The following is a 17,630-nucleotide window of genomic DNA, read 5'->3' on the forward strand; positions in this document are numbered from 1 at the left end:
CCGGTCCCTGCCTCGCTGCTGAGAAGCCCAGGTAGTATCCAGACACTGGAAGATACAAAGAGGAAGGGGCAGACGGTGTGGGGAAGAGGGAGCACACAGCCAGGAGGCATATGCAGCCGGCAGCCACAGATCCCAGCTGGAGGAAGAATACCCTGGCACGGAGGTCTAATGGTTGTCCAGCTGCTGCCCCAGGATGTGAGGGCAGGTGGTGATGGAGAAATGGCAAGACAGGAGGGGAGGGAAGTCCCCCCGCCCCCAAATCTGGCCTACCAGCCATCCTGGTGACCTGCTCCCTATACTGTGGTCAGATCCCTCAGCAGGAGACCACTGCTACCTGGGTCCTCTCTGCTCTGCACCGATGCCCTCCAGCCCCACTGGTCAGAGGAAGTGACAGCTGGGTCCCTTCTTCCTGCAGAATATAAATGACTCCCCTTCCTCCCAGGGCTGGGAATAGACATCAGATGGCACTGCCCACGCAAACTGCCGGCTGTCAGCACGCCCGCCCGCCCGCCCGCCCGCCCGCCCGCGCACCACCTGGGAGGAGGCAACACCTCAGGCAGGCCCCGGCTTCCCGGCATTGCCTCTGTGCTCTGAGAACAAGCTGCTGAACCTTACCTGGCCCGCCCTAGGGAGGCCCCAGCACTGGCCTTGATGAGGGGAGGAGATGGAGCCCTGCATCAAAGTCACCCTAGTGAGAACCTCTTTCATGTGGCCCAGTAACCATTCCAAGCTCACAGCACATTGGACAGCTTGAGAGGGAGACAGGGCATTGAAAAAGACAAGAATGGTTCCCCTCCGCACTACAGGAGCCTCTGTTCAGTGAGCTGTATTTAGAGAGCTTATGAGAGATGCTATCTCCCTGAGGAAAAGCATCGTGAGGTCCACTGAGAGGACACTTCTGCCCTACAGTCCCCATTCTTGAACTATTGAATCCCACCCACCTTGTTCCTGAGCCACTTGGAGAAGAGGCCTTAAATCTTCAGAGGATCCGAGACATGAGACAGACACTTTTCCTTTGTCTCTGGACCTGGAGCTCCAGCCCCTATACTGCAGGCCTCCCAGAGTCTCTGATGGGCTCTGTCTCCCAGGTGGAAAGCTGCATGGTACCTTTCCTGGTTCAGCAGTATCCAGTCCTTATTAGGCTCTACAGAGGGCCCATCTCCTGGACAGACCCACACCATAGCTAACTAATTTGACATCTAGCCCTCACCAACAAGGATGCTCTGGGGAACTCAGCTGGACCAAGGAGGTATCTTGGCAGGGAAGAGAGCCCAGTCGGTACTGAAATCATCCCATTCTCAAGCCAAGGGGCTGGCAGGAGACAACAACTAAGGAGAAGTTAAATGACAAGGAGAGACGGGCAACCAGGGAGACACGATGTTCCTTGGATCAAGAGGGCCCCACTCCCTGGTTTTTATTTTGTTCTAAAAGCTTCAGAATAGTTCCCTGGAGCAATGTGCTAAGTAAATACTCTAAGCCCTAAGAGCAAAGTATAAGATGCCCAGAACTACTCTGCCCTGAGAATGATGTCAAGAGCACACCCAGATTCTACAATCTAGACCCAGAGGTAGCCTGAAGGAAGCCCTTAGCTGAGCTAAGGAATCCAAGAGTCCAGGGCTTGGCTAAGGCCAATGCCCTCCTGTTCCTCCCAAGAACTTCAAAGTGACTTTAGTGCCTTCACTATCTTATTGTCCAGGGGACCCTCACCTTGGCCCCTTCTTTCCACAGTTCATGGCCCTTGTTCCTTGGCTCAGGAGTCAAGTCAGCACAGATTTCTGAAGGGTACAAGGAAGAATGGATGAAAGAATTACATCCTGAGCTGTCCGCATGGTCCAGAGCTAAGAGGGTATTCAGTGACAACCATCTGCCAGACACTGAATGTTAAAGGTAAGGGACTTTCAGATGGGGAAACTGAGGTCCTGAGATATGAAACGTGTCTAAGGTTGACTGTACAACACAGCCTAAGAGACCACAGTACTGCTTTTCCAAAAGGGACCCCGATGTCTGTGACTGTCATTCATAACCAACAGGAATCCAGCTCTTCATCAGGCACATAAGTAATCACCACCATCACCATCACCATCACCACCACCACCTAATGCTTCTGTATCCCATCAAAAGTGAGGCTTCAGGTTCTCCAGAACCTTCTACTTGCACCCAGTAGTACACTTCCCCATTGGAACCCACCAGATCATCCCTCAGCAGTAGCAGCTAGGGTTTCTGCACCCTGTGGCTTAGCCATGAAGTGCAAAAATTCCATCCCTCAGCAGTAGCAGCTAGGGTTTCTGCACCCTGTCTGTGGCTTAGCCATGAAGTGCAAAAATTCGTCTGCTTCTGAAGTGGGTCCCGTGAAGATCAAGGAACTGCTGAAGTCCAAGGAGAGAATCTCACCTAGGTTCAGAGTTCTGAGGCATTCACATTTCCACTTTCTTCCTTGGCAAGTAGGCGCTGGAGATCTGGTGCATGATCACCAGGGCCGGGTACACTGGTAGTGCCAGGCACAGGTACCAGGCTGCACCTTTAATCTGGGCCTGGAACCACACTGAGTACATGCCCAAGAGCACGGTTACTGTAGCCATCAAGTAGACAACCAGGCCACATGTCAGATGGTAGAGCTTGAGGCGAGCCACCCTGGAGACCCGGGCTGCCCGTGGACAGAGGAGGCCAAGCCCACACAGTGCTTGTCCCCCAGTGGCCAGCAGTGTCAGCGCTCCTGCCCAGCTATGCCAGGATGCCAGATGGGACAGCTCACTGCGGATCTTGCTGGAGATAATGAAGCCCAAGCCCAGGAGAGCACAGAGGATGGTCATGGTCTGCCCTGCCCAGTGGAGTCGGATCCGGGTCTTTCGAGAGCAGAAGAAGAACAGGGAGTGCTCAGGCGAGAAGAGCAGGATGGCTTCAGCCATGCAGAGACAGAACTGTAAACACAGGAGAAGGCCAGTGAGCCCCTAGTCTGCATGGAGCCTGGGGAAAAGGAGGTGTTAGCATACATCCAGAAACCGTGGGGAAGCTTAACGGACTTCCAGCCTCACATACGCCCTTTCTGGACCACAGAACAGCAAACATTGAACTTTCGCCTCATTTCTGAGGACAAGGCCTTGAAAACATCCCTCTCACTTCTTCCTTTCTGCCCCTAGAGGAGAAATAACCCCCTCCCCAACCTCAACCCCCCTGACAGTTTACTCCATTTCCCCCACTCATATAGGTTTCAGGAAAAGATGAAGCTCTCTTTCCCCCATCTTTCTGATCCTTAGAAAGGCCAAAAAACGCTGGACGGCGGTGGCGCACGCCTTTAATCCCAGCACTCAGGAGGTAGAGCCAGGGAATCTCTGTGAGTTCGAGGCCAGCCTGTTCTACAGAGTGAGAGCCAGGAAAGGCACCAAAACTACACAGAGAAACCCTGTCTCGAAAAACCGGGGGACGGGGGGGGGGGGGGGGGGGGGACCAAAAACTGAATGCTTCCCCAAGGGTTAAGCTAAGTATATCCAAACTCACCGCCAAGGCCATGAACACAGGGTGCCAGGAGAAAAGACCTAAGTAAGAAAGAGAATAGGCTGACGGCTAGGCATCACTGATAACTGCAAAGACCTGGCCATAAGGGAAAGGTCAGCATACCGTCTCAAGCCTAAGCAAGAATCGGGAACTCATCACAAAGGAGTAGCGGCTAAGGGGCCCTTACACCACCTGGGCCTGGGTTCTGCATATGCTGCCAGCCCAGTCCTAGAGTAGACCTTAGTCTGCCCAGGACCCTCCTCACGCTTTTCCATATGGGGCCTCATTCTAAGAAGTGTCAGTTCTGTCTTTTGAAGTCCCACCCTCCCAGGACTTCCGGGGCCCCGCCCACTGGGCCTTTACAACCACTCTACGACCCGCCCCTCCTCCGCTGAGGGTCTAGGTTTCTCGTTTCCCAGCGCGCCCAAAGCGGCCCCCACCAGCACCGAGGCTCCGCCCCTTCCACGGCCCCACCCCTCCTCGCACACTCACTGGTTCCTGGCCGGGACAGCACAATCAGAAAGATGGTGAAGCCCAAAGCTATCAGGTGCGCCAAGATCCCACTGCCTCTCCGCAGCCAGCGGGTCAGTCTCGGCTCCCTCGCTGGAGCCGGAACCAGACCTACCTCCTCGGGCTGCATGGCAATGCCAAGCCGGCCGGTACAGTCCAGCAACCAGAGGCTTCTTCCGGGTTTGCGACCGCGGAGGCGGTGGCAGCGGCGGCGGCGGCGGCGGCTACAGGAGAGGCTCCTCCCCGGGGAGGCTGCGGGGCCGTGTGGCGGAGGCGCCCACAGCGCCCTCTGCAGGCTGGGGGGGAAGCGCCTCAGCCCCGAAGGGCGGCTCCCGGAAACCTCCATTGACCTAACCGGGCTCCCAACCCACCTTCATTTCTACCTTTGTATCCACAGGGGTATATATAGCTCAAGCAGCCTGTCAAAATTACATCCGTAGCAACTGGTATCAGCGAAACCCCAAATCACACACTTGGTTCGCTGACCCAAGAACGTGACCCACTGTTTTGAGCAGTTTTCCAGAAGTACTGGATTCCCCTGGCTGCTCACTCTCCAGACATTTCTGGCTTGTTGGAGAGACAAGATTCCTCCCTGCCTACATATAAACGAAAAGCCAAAGCCAAAACATAGTGACCCAAACCTGGTGAATTCAAGGATGAGAACCAAAAGATGTAACCTCATCCCTATTTACAGGTGTAGTTGTCTCCCATAAGATACTCCAAAGATTTAGGGCACTTCCAGTCGGCCGCCTCCACAACAGCTGCACAGCCTCGAAAAGTAAGGTGATCCAGAGGAATCAGGGCCTCCCACAACCCCAAGTTCTGCAACACTATTACCTCCAACAAGATGATCCAGCCTAGCTGAGAGAAGCTTTAACCCATTCTTCGGGGAAACTCACAGAAGAGGCCAAAACAGGCTGTCCAGGGGCTGGGGAGATGGCTCAGCGGTTAAGAACGCGTACTCCTCTTGCACAGGACCTGAACACCCACATCAGGGGGTTCACAGCTTACTGTAACTAGCTCCAGGGGGAGCCCACACTTCTGGCCTCTGCAGGCATCCCATGCACAGACCCACACACAGACACACACATATGGGGGTGGGGGGAGCTGGCCAGGATCCCTAGATCAGTGATCACCAAGCTCAACCTCTATATGGTTGAGAAACTAAGGCTGCTTTTAGAAGTGGGAAGGGCAAGGACAGCCAGAGACTGTTTGAGAGAAATAACTTGTAGAGGGATGGAAGCCCAGAGTTGCTAGAAAACCAGAAAAGGGCCAGAAGCTAACTCCCACAAACCCTCAGGACAAAAACGCCAGGGTAGAGTCAAAGTGTGACTCCCCCCCCTTCTCATTTCCTGTCCCAGTGGAACTAGAGTTGTCTCTCTTAAGACTCTGGGGTGCCTTGCTCATTCAGAGATGCCTTATCATCCTCTCTGGAAGAGGATTCCCTGTGACACCAGCTCTAGGTTTTGTGCACGTGTGCGTGTGCTCGAGTGTGTACTGCTTATCGTCAGCCTCTTGGGATGGGGCTGGGGAGAGGAAGGACACTCATTCGGCTACATCATTTTTCATCCTTTTCTATGTTTCTGTTTTTATATTTTTCTTAGCAGCAACAGAACAGGGAGACAGTCTTGAGGTATTTTAAAGAGTTGTTTTTTTTTTTCTTAAAAAAAATAATATAAAGTTATAAAAAGCGGCAGCAGCCTGGGGCCCGGATCTGGAGGGGAGGAGGTGCTGGCGGCTCCGTTGCAGTGGGCAGGCACTTTCTCGTTAATGGGCTTTTGACTGCAGGAAGACAAGAGGTAAGAGACAGGGTGAGGGTCCCGGTGAACGTCTGGGCTAACCCTTGAATTCCCTCAGCTGGCCTGATAAATACAACTGAGCGAGGGGAAAATGAATGCCAGCCTAACTGGGTCGTGAAGCTGGAGAATACACATGCACACACCTGTCCACACACAGGCAGGCCCTTCACCAACTGTCAGATTGCCCTTGTAGGTGCCAGGACAGTGGGCATGTACCTACTCCATGCCTAAATCAGGAGCCTGTTACCCTGCCTCACCTCCCAGAAGTCCCTCCTTACAGAGATCACAGGGATAGATCAAAGCGGGCTTCAAGAGAAAAGATAAATAACCTAACTGCAAGCTTTACTAGAAACCTGGAGACCCTGCTGTAAGCTGAAATGATTCTGTGGACTCTGAGTACTTGCTTTCTGTCCTAGTGCCAGAAGAACCGGAGAACCAGAGCAGCCCACCCACCCAGCTACTCAGCATGTTGGGACCAAACTCCCTTTCCCTTAAGGAAAAGTAACTCCAAGTCCTAGTGGGAGGGTCGCGGACGGTCCAAAAAGAAGTGGTCCTTAGCTTAAAGCCCAAGTAAAGGTAGAATGGGACAGCATGTCCTAAGCCCAAAGGAGAAGACTGGGCATAGGAAAGGTCCCTCAGGCAAAAGCTCCAGTCACCTTGGAAGGAGCTGACCAACTTCTCCCTAAAGTAGATGGCCCAGGAGTTCTCTCAACTTCCCCTTCATTCTCTTTTCTGGAGTCAGTTCCTCAGCACCCTCTCCACGTCACATACCTACTGTGTTCCCCAGCCTCAGCCCTCCTGACCCCTCTCTGCCCATGTTCTTCAGGCAGCTGGACTGGTACCTTCAGTGTAGAGCACTTCTCCTCAAAGGCCAGGGCTGGACCTGGCTTCTTGCGACGCACAGAGCAGGTCCCATCAGGAGGGACACCGGCCTGACAGTGCTTGGCCTTGACTGGCCGGCAGTAAGTGGCCAGGTTTTTCCGCTTCTTGGCTACCTCCTCCTCAGAGAGGCAGTTGGTTGGCAGGACCTTGGCTGGGTGTCCAGCCGCTCCCCGGTTCTCTAGCTGAGAGGCCTTGACTGGTATGGGGGATGAATGAGGGGAACCCCGACAGTCCAGGGGACCTGCTCTTTTCACTCTTGGCCCCACTGTTCCATTTAGCCCCATGCTCAGGGTTGTTTTAGTCTTGGCTGAGAGACCCCGACAGCCAGAGGGTTTGCCTTTTCCAGGAGGCTCCAGGATGCAGGTCCGTTTGAAAGTGGTAGGGCCAGGGGATAACTTCCGCTTTCGAGAAGGGGCCTCCATCTCCACCCCTTCCTTGCCTTTGGAGGACTTGCTGGCCTTGGAAGGTGGCAGCTTGCTGAAGGACGGAGATGGAGTGTTGGCAGGCAGTGGTGAGGTAATAGCCTGGCTCCCGCCCATGCACTCTGCCTGGCTGCAGGCAGCTGCGACGCTGGGGGAGCCTGCAGGGTAGCTAGGGACAAGGCTGTCCTTGATGGGGGGTATGGAGGCTGGGCAGGCAGGGCGAAGGGGCGGGCCTGGAAGTCGGGGGCAGCTGCCCATAGAGGATGGACTCAGGGGATCAGATAAGGAGGGACTGACAAGATGGGATGGAGGTTCAGCCGCTGGTGGGATCTTCCTGCAGCAAAGAGAGAGCTTCACTGTGATACTGAGCAAACTCCAGGGCCTCCCTAATATACACCAGTCTCTGCACCTTGAGATGGCCAGCAAAGCCCCAAAGCTGCTGCCCCCTGCTGGGAAACACTGGAACTGAGAGCCCAGGAAGGCACAGGAGAAGGAATAACCTATCAGTACGAGGCATATGAACTGGCATGTAGACCCATTAACAGCCTGATTTCTGGTCTCAGTTTGGGCATTCCCCCATCCTACATTACCTAAAAGGTACTGGAAGTGATGGGTAAGAGTCTGGACTCACCCCTACCACCCACCCATGCCCTCCTCCAGGCTACCAAGTCTCACCCCTTCATACCACACCCAACTTGGGTTCTTAGCAATCAGCCAAAGCACTCCAGACTGGGGCTTCTGAAGCCCAAGTATACTCAAGCCTGAGAAAGGAAGTTCCGAGTCCACAAAACTCACTTCCACATGTGTGAGCTGAGGTGCCGTTCCAGCATGGAGCTGAGTGCTGAGCAAAACCGGTCCAGCCGGCGGCTAAACACATAGCATCCTGGGCTCACCAGCCGGCTTCCAAATGTGCAAAACTAGAGGCAGAGGAAAGAGCATGGTTGACGGGGCCTGAGATACAGGAAGGCATCTGCCTACAAGACTTAACCACCCTCCGTCCCAGCTCCCTGTCCTGTGTCCTTACCGCCTGTGGCCTAGGTGGCCGGGTGGCATAATGGCAGTCAGGGGGAAGGTGGAGGTCATCAGATGTCCCCTCCTCCTCACTCTCCTCACTGGAGGCCTGGGCCCCACCCCGGGGCAGAGGGAAGGGAAATAGGCCTGGATCCCCATCACCACCACAGGGACCTTCATCATCCACCTCACTCTCAGAGGAGGCCTGGGACCTGGAAGGGCCAAAGGGATATGATGTCGGGTCAGAGTCGGGGTGTGCACGCTCAAACAGCCAGGGTAGACACACCCTCTGGGTACTCGGAGGAAGAGGAAGGGTTCGGGAAAGTACAATATAACTCTCTAAGTAAGAGACAGAACCAAGGGCTTCCAAGGGCTTCTCTCCCCAGCCTCTTCCTAGGCCTTGCCTCTTCAGGGAGAAAACCGCTTCAGACTCGCTTCCTCCAGAAAGTCTTCCCAGCTTAACTACGCCCAGCACTGCTCAGCCTAGTCAGCTCCCTCAACGCTCTTCTCCACCATCACTCCTGTGAGCTTGTCTGGGAGCTGAGCCTGTGTTTCCACTACAGGTGGAGCTGCATCTAAGTCTCCTTCAGTAAAGCAGACTCTCCCCAGAGTCCAGTGCGGCCTCCGCACACAAAGGGGCCAGTGGATGACTACACAGTCGTACTGCTTTACCCAGGACCCTGACCCGTTCAGCTCCCCGATGACAAGTGCTAACTCAAGGGAGTAGCTGAAAAGAACGTTCCTCTCCCAGGCATTGTATCTGGCACACCTCACAGAGGCTGGAGTCCTGCAGCGTGCTTGGGCAGGAATAGGGCAGTCACCTGCCTCACACCACTGGTAGGTTCTAGGTATCTTCCCGTGCTTAAGGGAAGTGAGCACATCTTCGGGATATTCCCTGGGCCTGTCTCCAGGGCTCCCTGGTATCTTAGGGGCTGAGTATCCCCAAGTTAGATGGGGTTAGGGTTCTGTACATACCTGGGAAGCGCACAGTATGGGTAGGCCTGCTTAGAACGAGCAGAGGTGGTGTTGGGGGCAGCTACTGCGGCCCCACCCTGGACAGCAGAGGGAGGCTCCTGGGCGGGGCGCTCGAGAGCTGGTTCTTTTCGTCCTGGGCTCTTCTCCTTGGGAGACTCTCCCTTGCGAGAGCTGGCTTTCAGTTCAGCCACTAGCACATCAAAGTCCTTGGTCCTGCCTGGGACCTCCCTGCGTTGGTGCACTGAGTGGATCTAGAACACAGCAGGGGAGAGGAGGAGGGAAGTGTAATTTGAGCAGGACTGAGGGGTATATGGCTTCTCTGACTCAGTGTGTGTGTGTGTGTGTGTGTGTGTGTGTGTGTATGTGTGTGTGTGTGTGTGTTGGGTGGGGGTGTTCGTGTGTCCACTTTACTCTCTGACGGGGCTAAAACTCTCGGCTGGGTAAGGAGATCGGAAGGTACTCCCTGTCTACTGCTCATACCTCGTGTCCACCACGGATAACCTCTTCTCCCTTCCCTGGTGTACGCCTAGCCCCATGCCTTGAACTGAGTTTCCAATAACCTCTGATTCTCCTTTCCAAGGTCCCGTGTCTATGCTGACCCCCATCACTGTGCAGAGGGATGGGGTTACCTTGCAGGTCAATAGGCGTGTACAGATCTTCTTGGTCTCTGGATTTATGACCCCACACTGCCTGTTGAGGTCAAACTCTTTACCTGTGGGGAAAGAGGTTCCAATGAATTCAAGTCCTTTTCTTTGTTGTTGTTGTGGTCCAAGGAAGAATCTGACCTCTTCCTGCCAAGGGTCCAAGAAACAGCAGGACTAAGGCAGAAGAGCCTCACCCTCAGGTCTTGCTACCTGCTGGGCATGAACTCCCCCAGCCCCATCCCTGGCCCAGGCACTCTTGGAAGACTAGCAGCCCAAAGCAGGGCAGCCCACACCAAGAAGCAAATGCAGCCACAGGCATCTGAGATGCCAGGAAAACCAGCAGTGGGTGTGAGGAAGGGGATGGTGGCCAACAGCCCAAGGTGAGAACGAGTGACTTTGTTGGCTTGGGCACAGGGTCTCTCAGACTAGCTCAGAGACCTAGACCAGCAAAGCTTCCTGGAACAAGCAGGACAGGCGGTAAGGGGGCTTCTGTACCCTGGAAGCTGTAATGGCCAGACCTGGCCAGGTCCACTCCTTCCTGACCTCAAACCTTTCTGGCCCCAAAACAAAGAAGCCCAGTGAAGTCTCCACTCTGCCTTTCTGAGCCCATGTCTATAACTACTCACGAGCCATCTTTCGGTGGGTTTTAGGAGGCAGCCTGGCTCCACTGGGCTCCTTCTCCGGGGGGCTGCCTTCGGCCCGGTGACTGGAGCCCTCACCAGGGATTAACTCGATGTTCTCTCTGCCAGGAGGTTCTTTAGGAGAGGGGGCCGTGGGGACTTTTCCAGGGGAGTCCTTGGGGAGGCCTCCTGGCTGACTGAGGAAAGCAGAGGGTGGAGCCACCCTGACTCCATGTCCATCAGGCTTCGGGAGACTGGACATCTTCTCCAGATTCACCACAGGCACGAAAAGGCTACACGTGGAGAGAGGGACGGGCTGGGAGGTGGGGAGGCTGGGACTGGGGTCTGGACTCTAGCCCAGAGCCATCTCCTCCCTAGCTCTGGAACTTGGGTGGGCTCCAAGAGAGGCGTGGAAAAAAAGGGGAGCCCATGTTCCCTGGAATATATGGAGAGGAGCTGCAGATGGGGTTAGCTCTTTCTTGCTATGAGCAGTATCCTGCAACCCAGGGCTGTCAACCCTTTCCTGGGTGAAGGTCAGGGCTAGTCTCTGGGGGTTTCCAGCCTCTTACCAGAGGTTGTCCTTCTGGGTCTTCTCAGGAGGCTGATGGCCACGGCTCCGGGACCCCTGGCCCTTCTCCCTGGAGGAGGTTTTGGTGGGACCTGGGGCTCTACAAGCTGGGCCCTGCCCATTCACTACATGGCATTTCTGAGAGCTGGCAGGGGCTGGAGGTGGGGGTGGGGCCCGGGCATAAAGCTTGCTGAGGGGCCCATGTCTTCTTTCTGTCACCAGGAGACAGACAGGTGGAGAGAGCAACTGAGATGAGTGGTGATGGCCGCCTCCTTCCCCAGCCTCCTGACCAGCCCGCCAGTCCTTTTACAGAATCTGAATTGCTAGAGCTTAGGTTGTGAGTCTGTCTCCTTCCCATTCAAAATCGAGCCTTTAAGATTCAAAATTCTAGACCACACTTCTGGACCCTCTTAACTCTACTGGATGTAGACGTTTGCTCAAACAACAATCCTGACACCTACAACACTCAATCTGTCCCCAGCACCGCCTTCCTTTACCCCACGTGACCTCCCAACAGACACTGTCCTAAGAGTTCCATGTTCCACCTTCGCGTCCCCTTATCACCTCCCCGGGGCGCCCCTCACCGCAATGCTTCTGGAAGGCTTGAGGCTTCACCACCTGGCTGCAGTGGTTACATACAACCAAATAGAAGTCATCATGGGCAGGGCAGTGCCCGAAGATGGACATGTCTGCAAAGACAGAAGCCTTTATCACTGGGGTGCAGGACTCAGGAGTTCTCTAGAGCAAAGAACACTCTCACCCCACTACTTAGAAGGCACTCTGCCTTCCAACTGGCATACGACAGGGTTTTCTGCTGGATGCTCCCGGCTTCCACAGTTCAATCTAACCAGACCCAAACTGTATGGGCTTTCATGTGAGCGGGCACCAACCACATATGATTGGGATCTCCAACACAGGTCACAGGAGCCAGGGCAACTGGCTGACTCAGACCTATCAAAAGGGGGCTCCCCCAGCAGTCTTGCTGCTTCAAGCCACCTCCCCCCCGGTGGAAGAGGAAAGAAAGGTGGTCCAATTTCCCCGAGTCCCAGTCCTCTACGTGTCGACCCCCACCTTCTTTAATGAGGGTCATGGCGTCCAACTTCTTCATGTTTTTGCTACTCTCCTCCAGTTCAGCCCCTGGAGGAGAAGCACAGCTCAGAAGGCCCATCCCCTTTCCCAGAACCCAGCAGGGCCTGCAGCCCAGTGGTATGAAGCCCACACTCCCTGACAAGCACTCAGAATTGCTGGAGAAACTAGCAATGGGTCATTCACAAGTGTCTGTTTTTCCTTCACCTGCCCCTCTGAGATGAGATTACCCCATCAAGAAGGATCATTAAAGACCCTTCACTCCCAGGTACAGTACAAGGTTCTCCTGCTGACTCGGTGGGTAACTGTGGGTAAATGCCTCTTTTCTGGGTCTTGCTTCCCCATCTAAAAGGGAAATGTTTCTACAGGTCCCTGAGTCCCTTTTTGAGACTGCTTACATGGGTCCTTTCTGCTACTCTGTGGCATCCCAGACAAGTACCCTCCCAGATCCCCACCCCCATAGCCTCATTTTGCTCCACCCAAGTTACCATAGTATCATCAAAGTTACACTCAGCTTCTCAGGTCCTGAACTGATAGGATGGCCATAGAGTAGAGAAACTGCTGTCTTTGGACCCTTTGGCATCTTCAAAGTCTCCTTGATCAGCTACGCAAGCCCCTCCCCTTCTTAGGGGGGCTTTGTCCAGGGGTTGCCCTTGTACCTCAGTGTCTGGGTTAATGACAAAAACATCTTAGCTGTGCAAAGCAGCTCTTTCCCCATCCCCCTACCTCATTCCTCACCCCCCTCCTCTAAGCCCCCTCCCTGTCCCTTGGGGGGAAAAAATCAATTCTGAGTCACCAAATCCGTCTGACTCCATTTCCGGTTCTCAGTGCACCTAGACCCTGACAAGGGCTCCATCTTAGCCCACTCAGCATGAGGCGGTCCAAGGGTGGCTGGCCTGTACTCCCTTCTAGGTCGGCTCTCTAAGGCTCACTAACAGAGTTGCCCCTTTCTAGGAGGAGAAGATTATTGGCAATCGTAATATCCAGACATGAGTGGTAGTGGGTTAGGCATGCAAAAGACAAGGGGCAGCTCCCACTCTTTTAAGTCCCTTAAATGCAAGTGTGGAGAATGACAGAACAGAACTGGAAGTCAGTTGTCTCAAAAGAGAACAAGTGTCATTAGAGACTGCTCCATGAGATCTCCTCCTCCACCTCTTCGCACTTGCAAACTTCTTCAGGGGTGTGATGCTTGTTGTCACCCCGAAAGGCCACGAGGCCAGGTGCTCCCTGGGGCCCAGGAGACAAAGATCAGAAGGGGCTGCAGGCCTGCTCACCAAAGGCACTCAAGGGCCTACAGAAAATAGGGGTCAAGGGAGAGAGCCAAGGGGCAGGGCAAGAGGCCCAGGAACGGATGGAGGCTTGGAGGCATGGATGGTGGATGGACTGAAGGAGGGAGGTAGGGAGGATGGATGGATGGATGGATGGAGGATGGATGAACTAAAGCAGAGGGGGGCGGGGGTTCACGAATACTGCAGCGGGCAGGGAAACGTGGAAAACAGCTAAGGTGCGGGGCAAAAGGCGAAGGATCAAGGGGGTGATCAGGGGGGCACAGAAGTGGGGTGCGTGGGAAACACGTGGAGAGGACTGTTACAGATGGGTAGAGCCGGAGCAGGTGCAGGACGGATGGAAGCTGGAGGCCAGCGCACAAGAAGAAAGATAAAGGCAAGTAAAGTGAGGGGCAGGTACTGTGCACCCGCCGAGACAGAGGTGGGCAGGGTGGGCTGCAAGCGATGGGCCGGCGCTAGGACCCGGAGGCGCGAAGGTGCCTGAGCAGGCGGGCACTAGGACCCGGCGGGTCCTTTGTTTGGGGGGCCGGGGAGCCGGACGGCGGCTCTCGTCGGCGGCTCCCCTCAGCTGGAGGGGGCCCTAAGGGGGGAGGGGAGATAGTGATGGGGTCCCCGGACTCCAGTGTGGCTGTACTCACCATCTGCCGCAGGCAGGTCGGCCCGCTCCACCCACGAGCTCCAGCTCTGTCCCGCGAAGTCATCGAGACTCGGCACTCGCCGCTCCAGAGCGGCCATTGCTGCCACCGCGCGTTCACGCACCGCCATCACCGCCGCGGACGCGCGCCCGCCCCGGCGCCGCCGCCGCGCGGCCCCCTCCCCCCCCACCCTCCCCCGACCGGGGGCACGCCTCCCCTCTCCCCCTACCTTGCCAGTTCACTCTTTGCGCAAGCGCAGTTTGGGTCTCCTGCCACCACCTCCTTACTCCCGCACAGCTTTCTGGGAAGTGTAGTTGCGGAGGGGTGGTGATGCCTACGGAGCTAGCCGAGGGATCCCTTCCAAAATGCACAATCGCACGCGGGGAAGGAGAGATCAAAACCTCGGGATACCCTCTTCCAGCCCCTCTGCACACGTTCTTTGCGCCACCAGTCCGCTCTCCCAAGCTTACTATGCACACCCGAGCCCCAAACCTCTCTCTGCCCAAGATAACCCTCTAAAGCCGTGCATCCGCCAGCTGGCTGGCGCCCCTTCCTGGGCTGGCGGCCACGAAGCGACTCTGCTCCCCTGTAGATCGAATGGGGTAGGTGCAGGGAGGTGGGCGCAGTGAATCAGAAGGGCAAGGGGAGGGAGTCTGCAGGACGTGCTGAAGGACACAGGGGTTGGAGTGGGGGAGGGCCCCAGCTCCTGTGTTGTTCCTCTGTGGGAAACCCACGCTGCCTTGATGCAGAACGGAGGGTTGGAGGTGCTGTTGTCTGGGTTTGGGAGGACCTGGCTGAGCTTGCCAAGATCACCTGTCAGTATGACAGAAGGCTATCTCGGAGCCAGAACCAGCCCCGGAACTAGGGTGGCCCCGAGGCTTCTGATGTTTGCGGTGTCTCTGCTGATCCATCTCTCTCCTCCTGGGAACTGCGATCGATAACCTGCACCGCCTCTTCCCAAATCCTGGCTGGACCCTGATTCCATCCATCATTTCTGCTTCTTTTTCTAATGAATATTTTCACCGCTGGAAAAGCTGCTACTGAAGCCTTGGCATAGGGAGGTTTCTCATCATATCTATCTTTCCCCCACCTCGCTAAGGTCCAGAAAGTACCTTAATCACCCACCTTCTCTGCCGATAATATTTCTTCCCTCACACAGGGGACAAAAGTCTGCCTCCACCTCCTTCCCCATTCTCGTTGGAAATGAAATATTAATCCTCTTTTTCTTTCAATACCTCACACCTCACGCCATATTGCATCCCTTTGCCTAAAAGAAACCAAGTTTGGGAGCAAATAAGTCAAGGTCTGTGACTTTAAGACCGCAGACTTCCTGCTTTCCATATAAGAACAGTTTAACTATATAAAGAATAATATCCGAGGGCAGAAGTTGTAAGCCAAAGACTCACCCATAGGTGATCCCTAAGAGGCTCAGGAACCTGATGAGATTAAATGTAAAACTGTGTCCAAGTACATTTCTCTGGGGAATGTAAATGTAACGCACGACTGTCTGTCTGAAGGAGATGGAGGTGCAGGTTTGTACAGCATGAACCTTCTAGTAGAGAGGGAAGCATATGGCCCTCGACTCCTCCTTTGGGTCACAGATGGTAGGAGAGCAAATGGAGACAGCACTGTGGAAGCCACTATCTTTTGCCTTTTGAGTTTGATCCAAATTTGCTAATGAGTCTCAGTTTCTTTGGACTAATTGGGTGCCACCAAAAGAGTCGATGTCACCAGACGGGCTTGCCAAGAACAATTGCTCAGCCAACAGACTCTTATTGCCTAGGGTGCAGAGTGGAGAGGAGTCGAGGGATGTCTTGGTAGAAATGCTGATATTTGTCCAAGAACATAGAACAAGGGAAAAGGAGAGGAAAGAAATTCCCAGAAGTCCTCGGGTCTTGGCTTCTTTGTGGCAAATGTTCTCAGCACTGTTTATTCAAATGTGTTATAACAAGCACCAGAAAACAGCATGCAACATTCTCCCCGCATCCTTGATTTGCAATCTCAGAGACCCGTGGTCAGGATGTTGAAGGGAACTCATGTCTAAAAAAGGTCCAGGATGGGTGTCTCCACATGGTCAGAGTCTACCAGGGGCAAAGGGCAAGTCCCCTGCTTGTTGGCCTCCTGCAACAGCTAGAGAAACCAGACACCTTCTCCTACTTCAGGCCTAACTAAGCAAAGCGGTGGTGCCAGCCCTGGATGGAGAATCCTGTGAGGACAGGCCTGCCCTTGGCACTTACCCCTGCTCAGCCCCCTAGAGGTAATGAGGTGAACTGGTCTTTCCTCTTAGGGTGCTCATGGAGAGAGGGGCCACAACCTAAACCAAGGTTCTTCTGGCCGTAAACCAGTCAGAATCTTGGTGAGGAAGAGCCTTCTCAGTCCTAGAGAGACCTCTGGGCTGAGAGTGCTCAGTGGGCATGGACATCTCCCTTCCTAAAGCAGGTGATGGGCCAGTTGCTAACTTAGGCCCCAAATGAGAACACTTTATCCATCACGTTTCAAATAAATTATAAATATAGATGCAAAATCCAAACACAGTTCGAATAGAAGCTGCTCACAGATCCCCACAGGGGCTTGCTTGAAGAAAAACGAAGGTCACCTCTTTGTCCTTTGTATCTTTAGAGCTGTAGGCAAAACTGTTCCCCTCGTCCTTAACCACGGGGACAACTTAGGATAGACAGTTTCAGATTTAGGAACATTCTCACCCTCATCAACTTTTTCCCTCCTTAAATTCTTTCCCTAAAATCTAAAACAGAAAACAAAAATTCCAAATTCTTTTAATGAAGGGCTCAGGAGCATCTAGAAGTGTGTAAATATCATACTCCCCCTCTCAAGCGGGGAATTATAACTCAGAGAAGAAATGGATGGCCCAAAGTTAAGGGTTCTAAGCCCTGGAAACCCAATTAATCCACATCTTGATGTGGGTAGCGTTGAGGAAGATGAGGAGGCTGGAAAGGGTTGGGACCTGTCTTGAGGACAGATTAGCACAGGACACATTCATCTTTGGGATACTAAGTGGGCCAGTTGGCACTAAATTGGGAAATGGCTGGATGGATTCTTTCTTCTTCATCTCTCCCTGAGCAGCCCTACTGCCAGGAGAGACCAAGGGGTTTTGATCTGGATAGGAAGCAGATGGTATTTATCCAGTTGGTGCCCTGAGACCTTGGGGCCCAAGGAGGGATGGAAGGAGGTATCAGGAAGAGGAGACCACCGAAACAAATATGGAACTGGGTCCCGAAGTGAAGAAGCACCAATAGCATCGGGCTGCCCAGGATTGGGGAAGGGGTAGAGTCTGGCTACTATATGGAAGCAAGGGAGGACTTCAAGAGATGAGGAGAGAGAACATCTCCTTGTAAAAATGAGAAAGGAAAGGTATGAAAGATCTAGAAAAGGTGCTGGTTTGCGAAAATGAGCGGACAGTAAGAGACAAGTGGGGCCGTCTATCCATGTCCTGGGACTCCTGGGCACCTCAGCCTCATGATGGTCCTTTAGGCCCTCCCAACGCCCACAGGAATGAAAGGAAGGCCTGGGCAGACTTGAAAAAAAAGATCTTAAATGCCTCATCTCCAAAAGGTTAGGGAAGGGAGATGGGCTGTCAGGTGGGGGGTGGGGTGGGGGAAGGAAGTGGAAATATTCCTGGCCTTCTCATCCTAAGTGTGAGACAAAACCAAGCCCAAGAAGGAGAAGGGAGTTGGGGGTTTCA

At 54.2% G+C, this 17,630-nt stretch overlaps 2 protein-coding genes across 3 annotated transcripts; both read right to left on the reverse strand.

Moving 5' to 3' along the window:
- Positions 1-529: 529 nt before the first annotated feature.
- Positions 530-4,217, reverse strand: LOC131912644 (probable transmembrane reductase CYB561D1). 2 transcript variants are annotated; one of them, XM_059264962.1, is made up of 3 exons: positions 4,118-4,217; positions 3,496-3,533; positions 530-2,918 (listed from the first exon to the last, which is right to left on the reverse strand). In XM_059264962.1, the coding sequence occupies exons 2-3, from the start codon at positions 3,505-3,507 to the stop codon at positions 2,415-2,417; spliced, it is 516 nt and encodes a 171-aa protein (XP_059120945.1). In that variant the 5' UTR covers positions 3,508-3,533; positions 4,118-4,217; the 3' UTR covers positions 530-2,414. The 2 variants fall into 2 exon arrangements, with proteins under 2 accessions (XP_059120945.1, XP_059120944.1); XM_059264961.1 differs by having other exon boundaries at positions 3,985-4,201.
- Positions 4,218-5,687: 1,470 nt separating this feature from the next.
- On the reverse strand, positions 5,688-14,079 carry Atxn7l2 (ataxin 7 like 2). Its single transcript, XM_059266087.1, has 11 exons — positions 13,934-14,079; positions 11,995-12,060; positions 11,508-11,612; positions 10,925-11,135; positions 10,362-10,648; positions 9,721-9,803; positions 9,092-9,342; positions 8,130-8,328; positions 7,901-8,022; positions 6,644-7,439; positions 5,688-5,784 (listed from the first exon to the last, which is right to left on the reverse strand). Exons 1-11 carry the CDS (start codon positions 14,058-14,060, stop codon positions 5,770-5,772), a joined length of 2,262 nt encoding a protein of 753 aa, XP_059122070.1. The 5' UTR covers positions 14,061-14,079; the 3' UTR covers positions 5,688-5,769.
- Positions 14,080-17,630: the final 3,551 nt, after the last annotated feature.

The sequence above is a fragment of the Peromyscus eremicus genome, chromosome 6, assembly GCF_949786415.1.
Source record: "Peromyscus eremicus chromosome 6, PerEre_H2_v1, whole genome shotgun sequence".
In the NCBI taxonomy this organism is placed as follows: Eukaryota; Metazoa; Chordata; class Mammalia; order Rodentia; family Cricetidae; genus Peromyscus; species Peromyscus eremicus.

Coding starts and splice junctions, on each gene's coding strand:
- Atxn7l2 (XM_059266087.1), bottom strand. CDS start 14,060: ATGGCGGTGCGTGAACGCGCGGTGGCAGCAATGGCCGCTCTGGAGCGG. Junction 9,343..9,720: donor CACGCCTATTGACCTGCAAG/GTAACCCCATCC, acceptor GCTGTGTTCTAG/ATCCACTCAGTGCACCAACG. Junction 8,023..8,129: donor GGCCACCTAGGCCACAGGCG/GTAAGGACACAG, acceptor CTCTGCCTCTAG/TTTTGCACATTTGGAAGCCG.
- LOC131912644 (XM_059264961.1), bottom strand. CDS start 4,132: ATGCAGCCCGAGGAGGTAGGTCTGGTTCCGGCTCCAGCGAGGGAGCCG. Junction 3,534..3,984: donor GCTGTCCCGGCCAGGAACCA/GTGAGTGTGCGA, acceptor TTTCTTACTTAG/GTCTTTTCTCCTGGCACCCT. Junction 2,919..3,495: donor CTGTGTTCATGGCCTTGGCG/GTGAGTTTGGAT, acceptor CTGTGTTTACAG/TTCTGTCTCTGCATGGCTGA.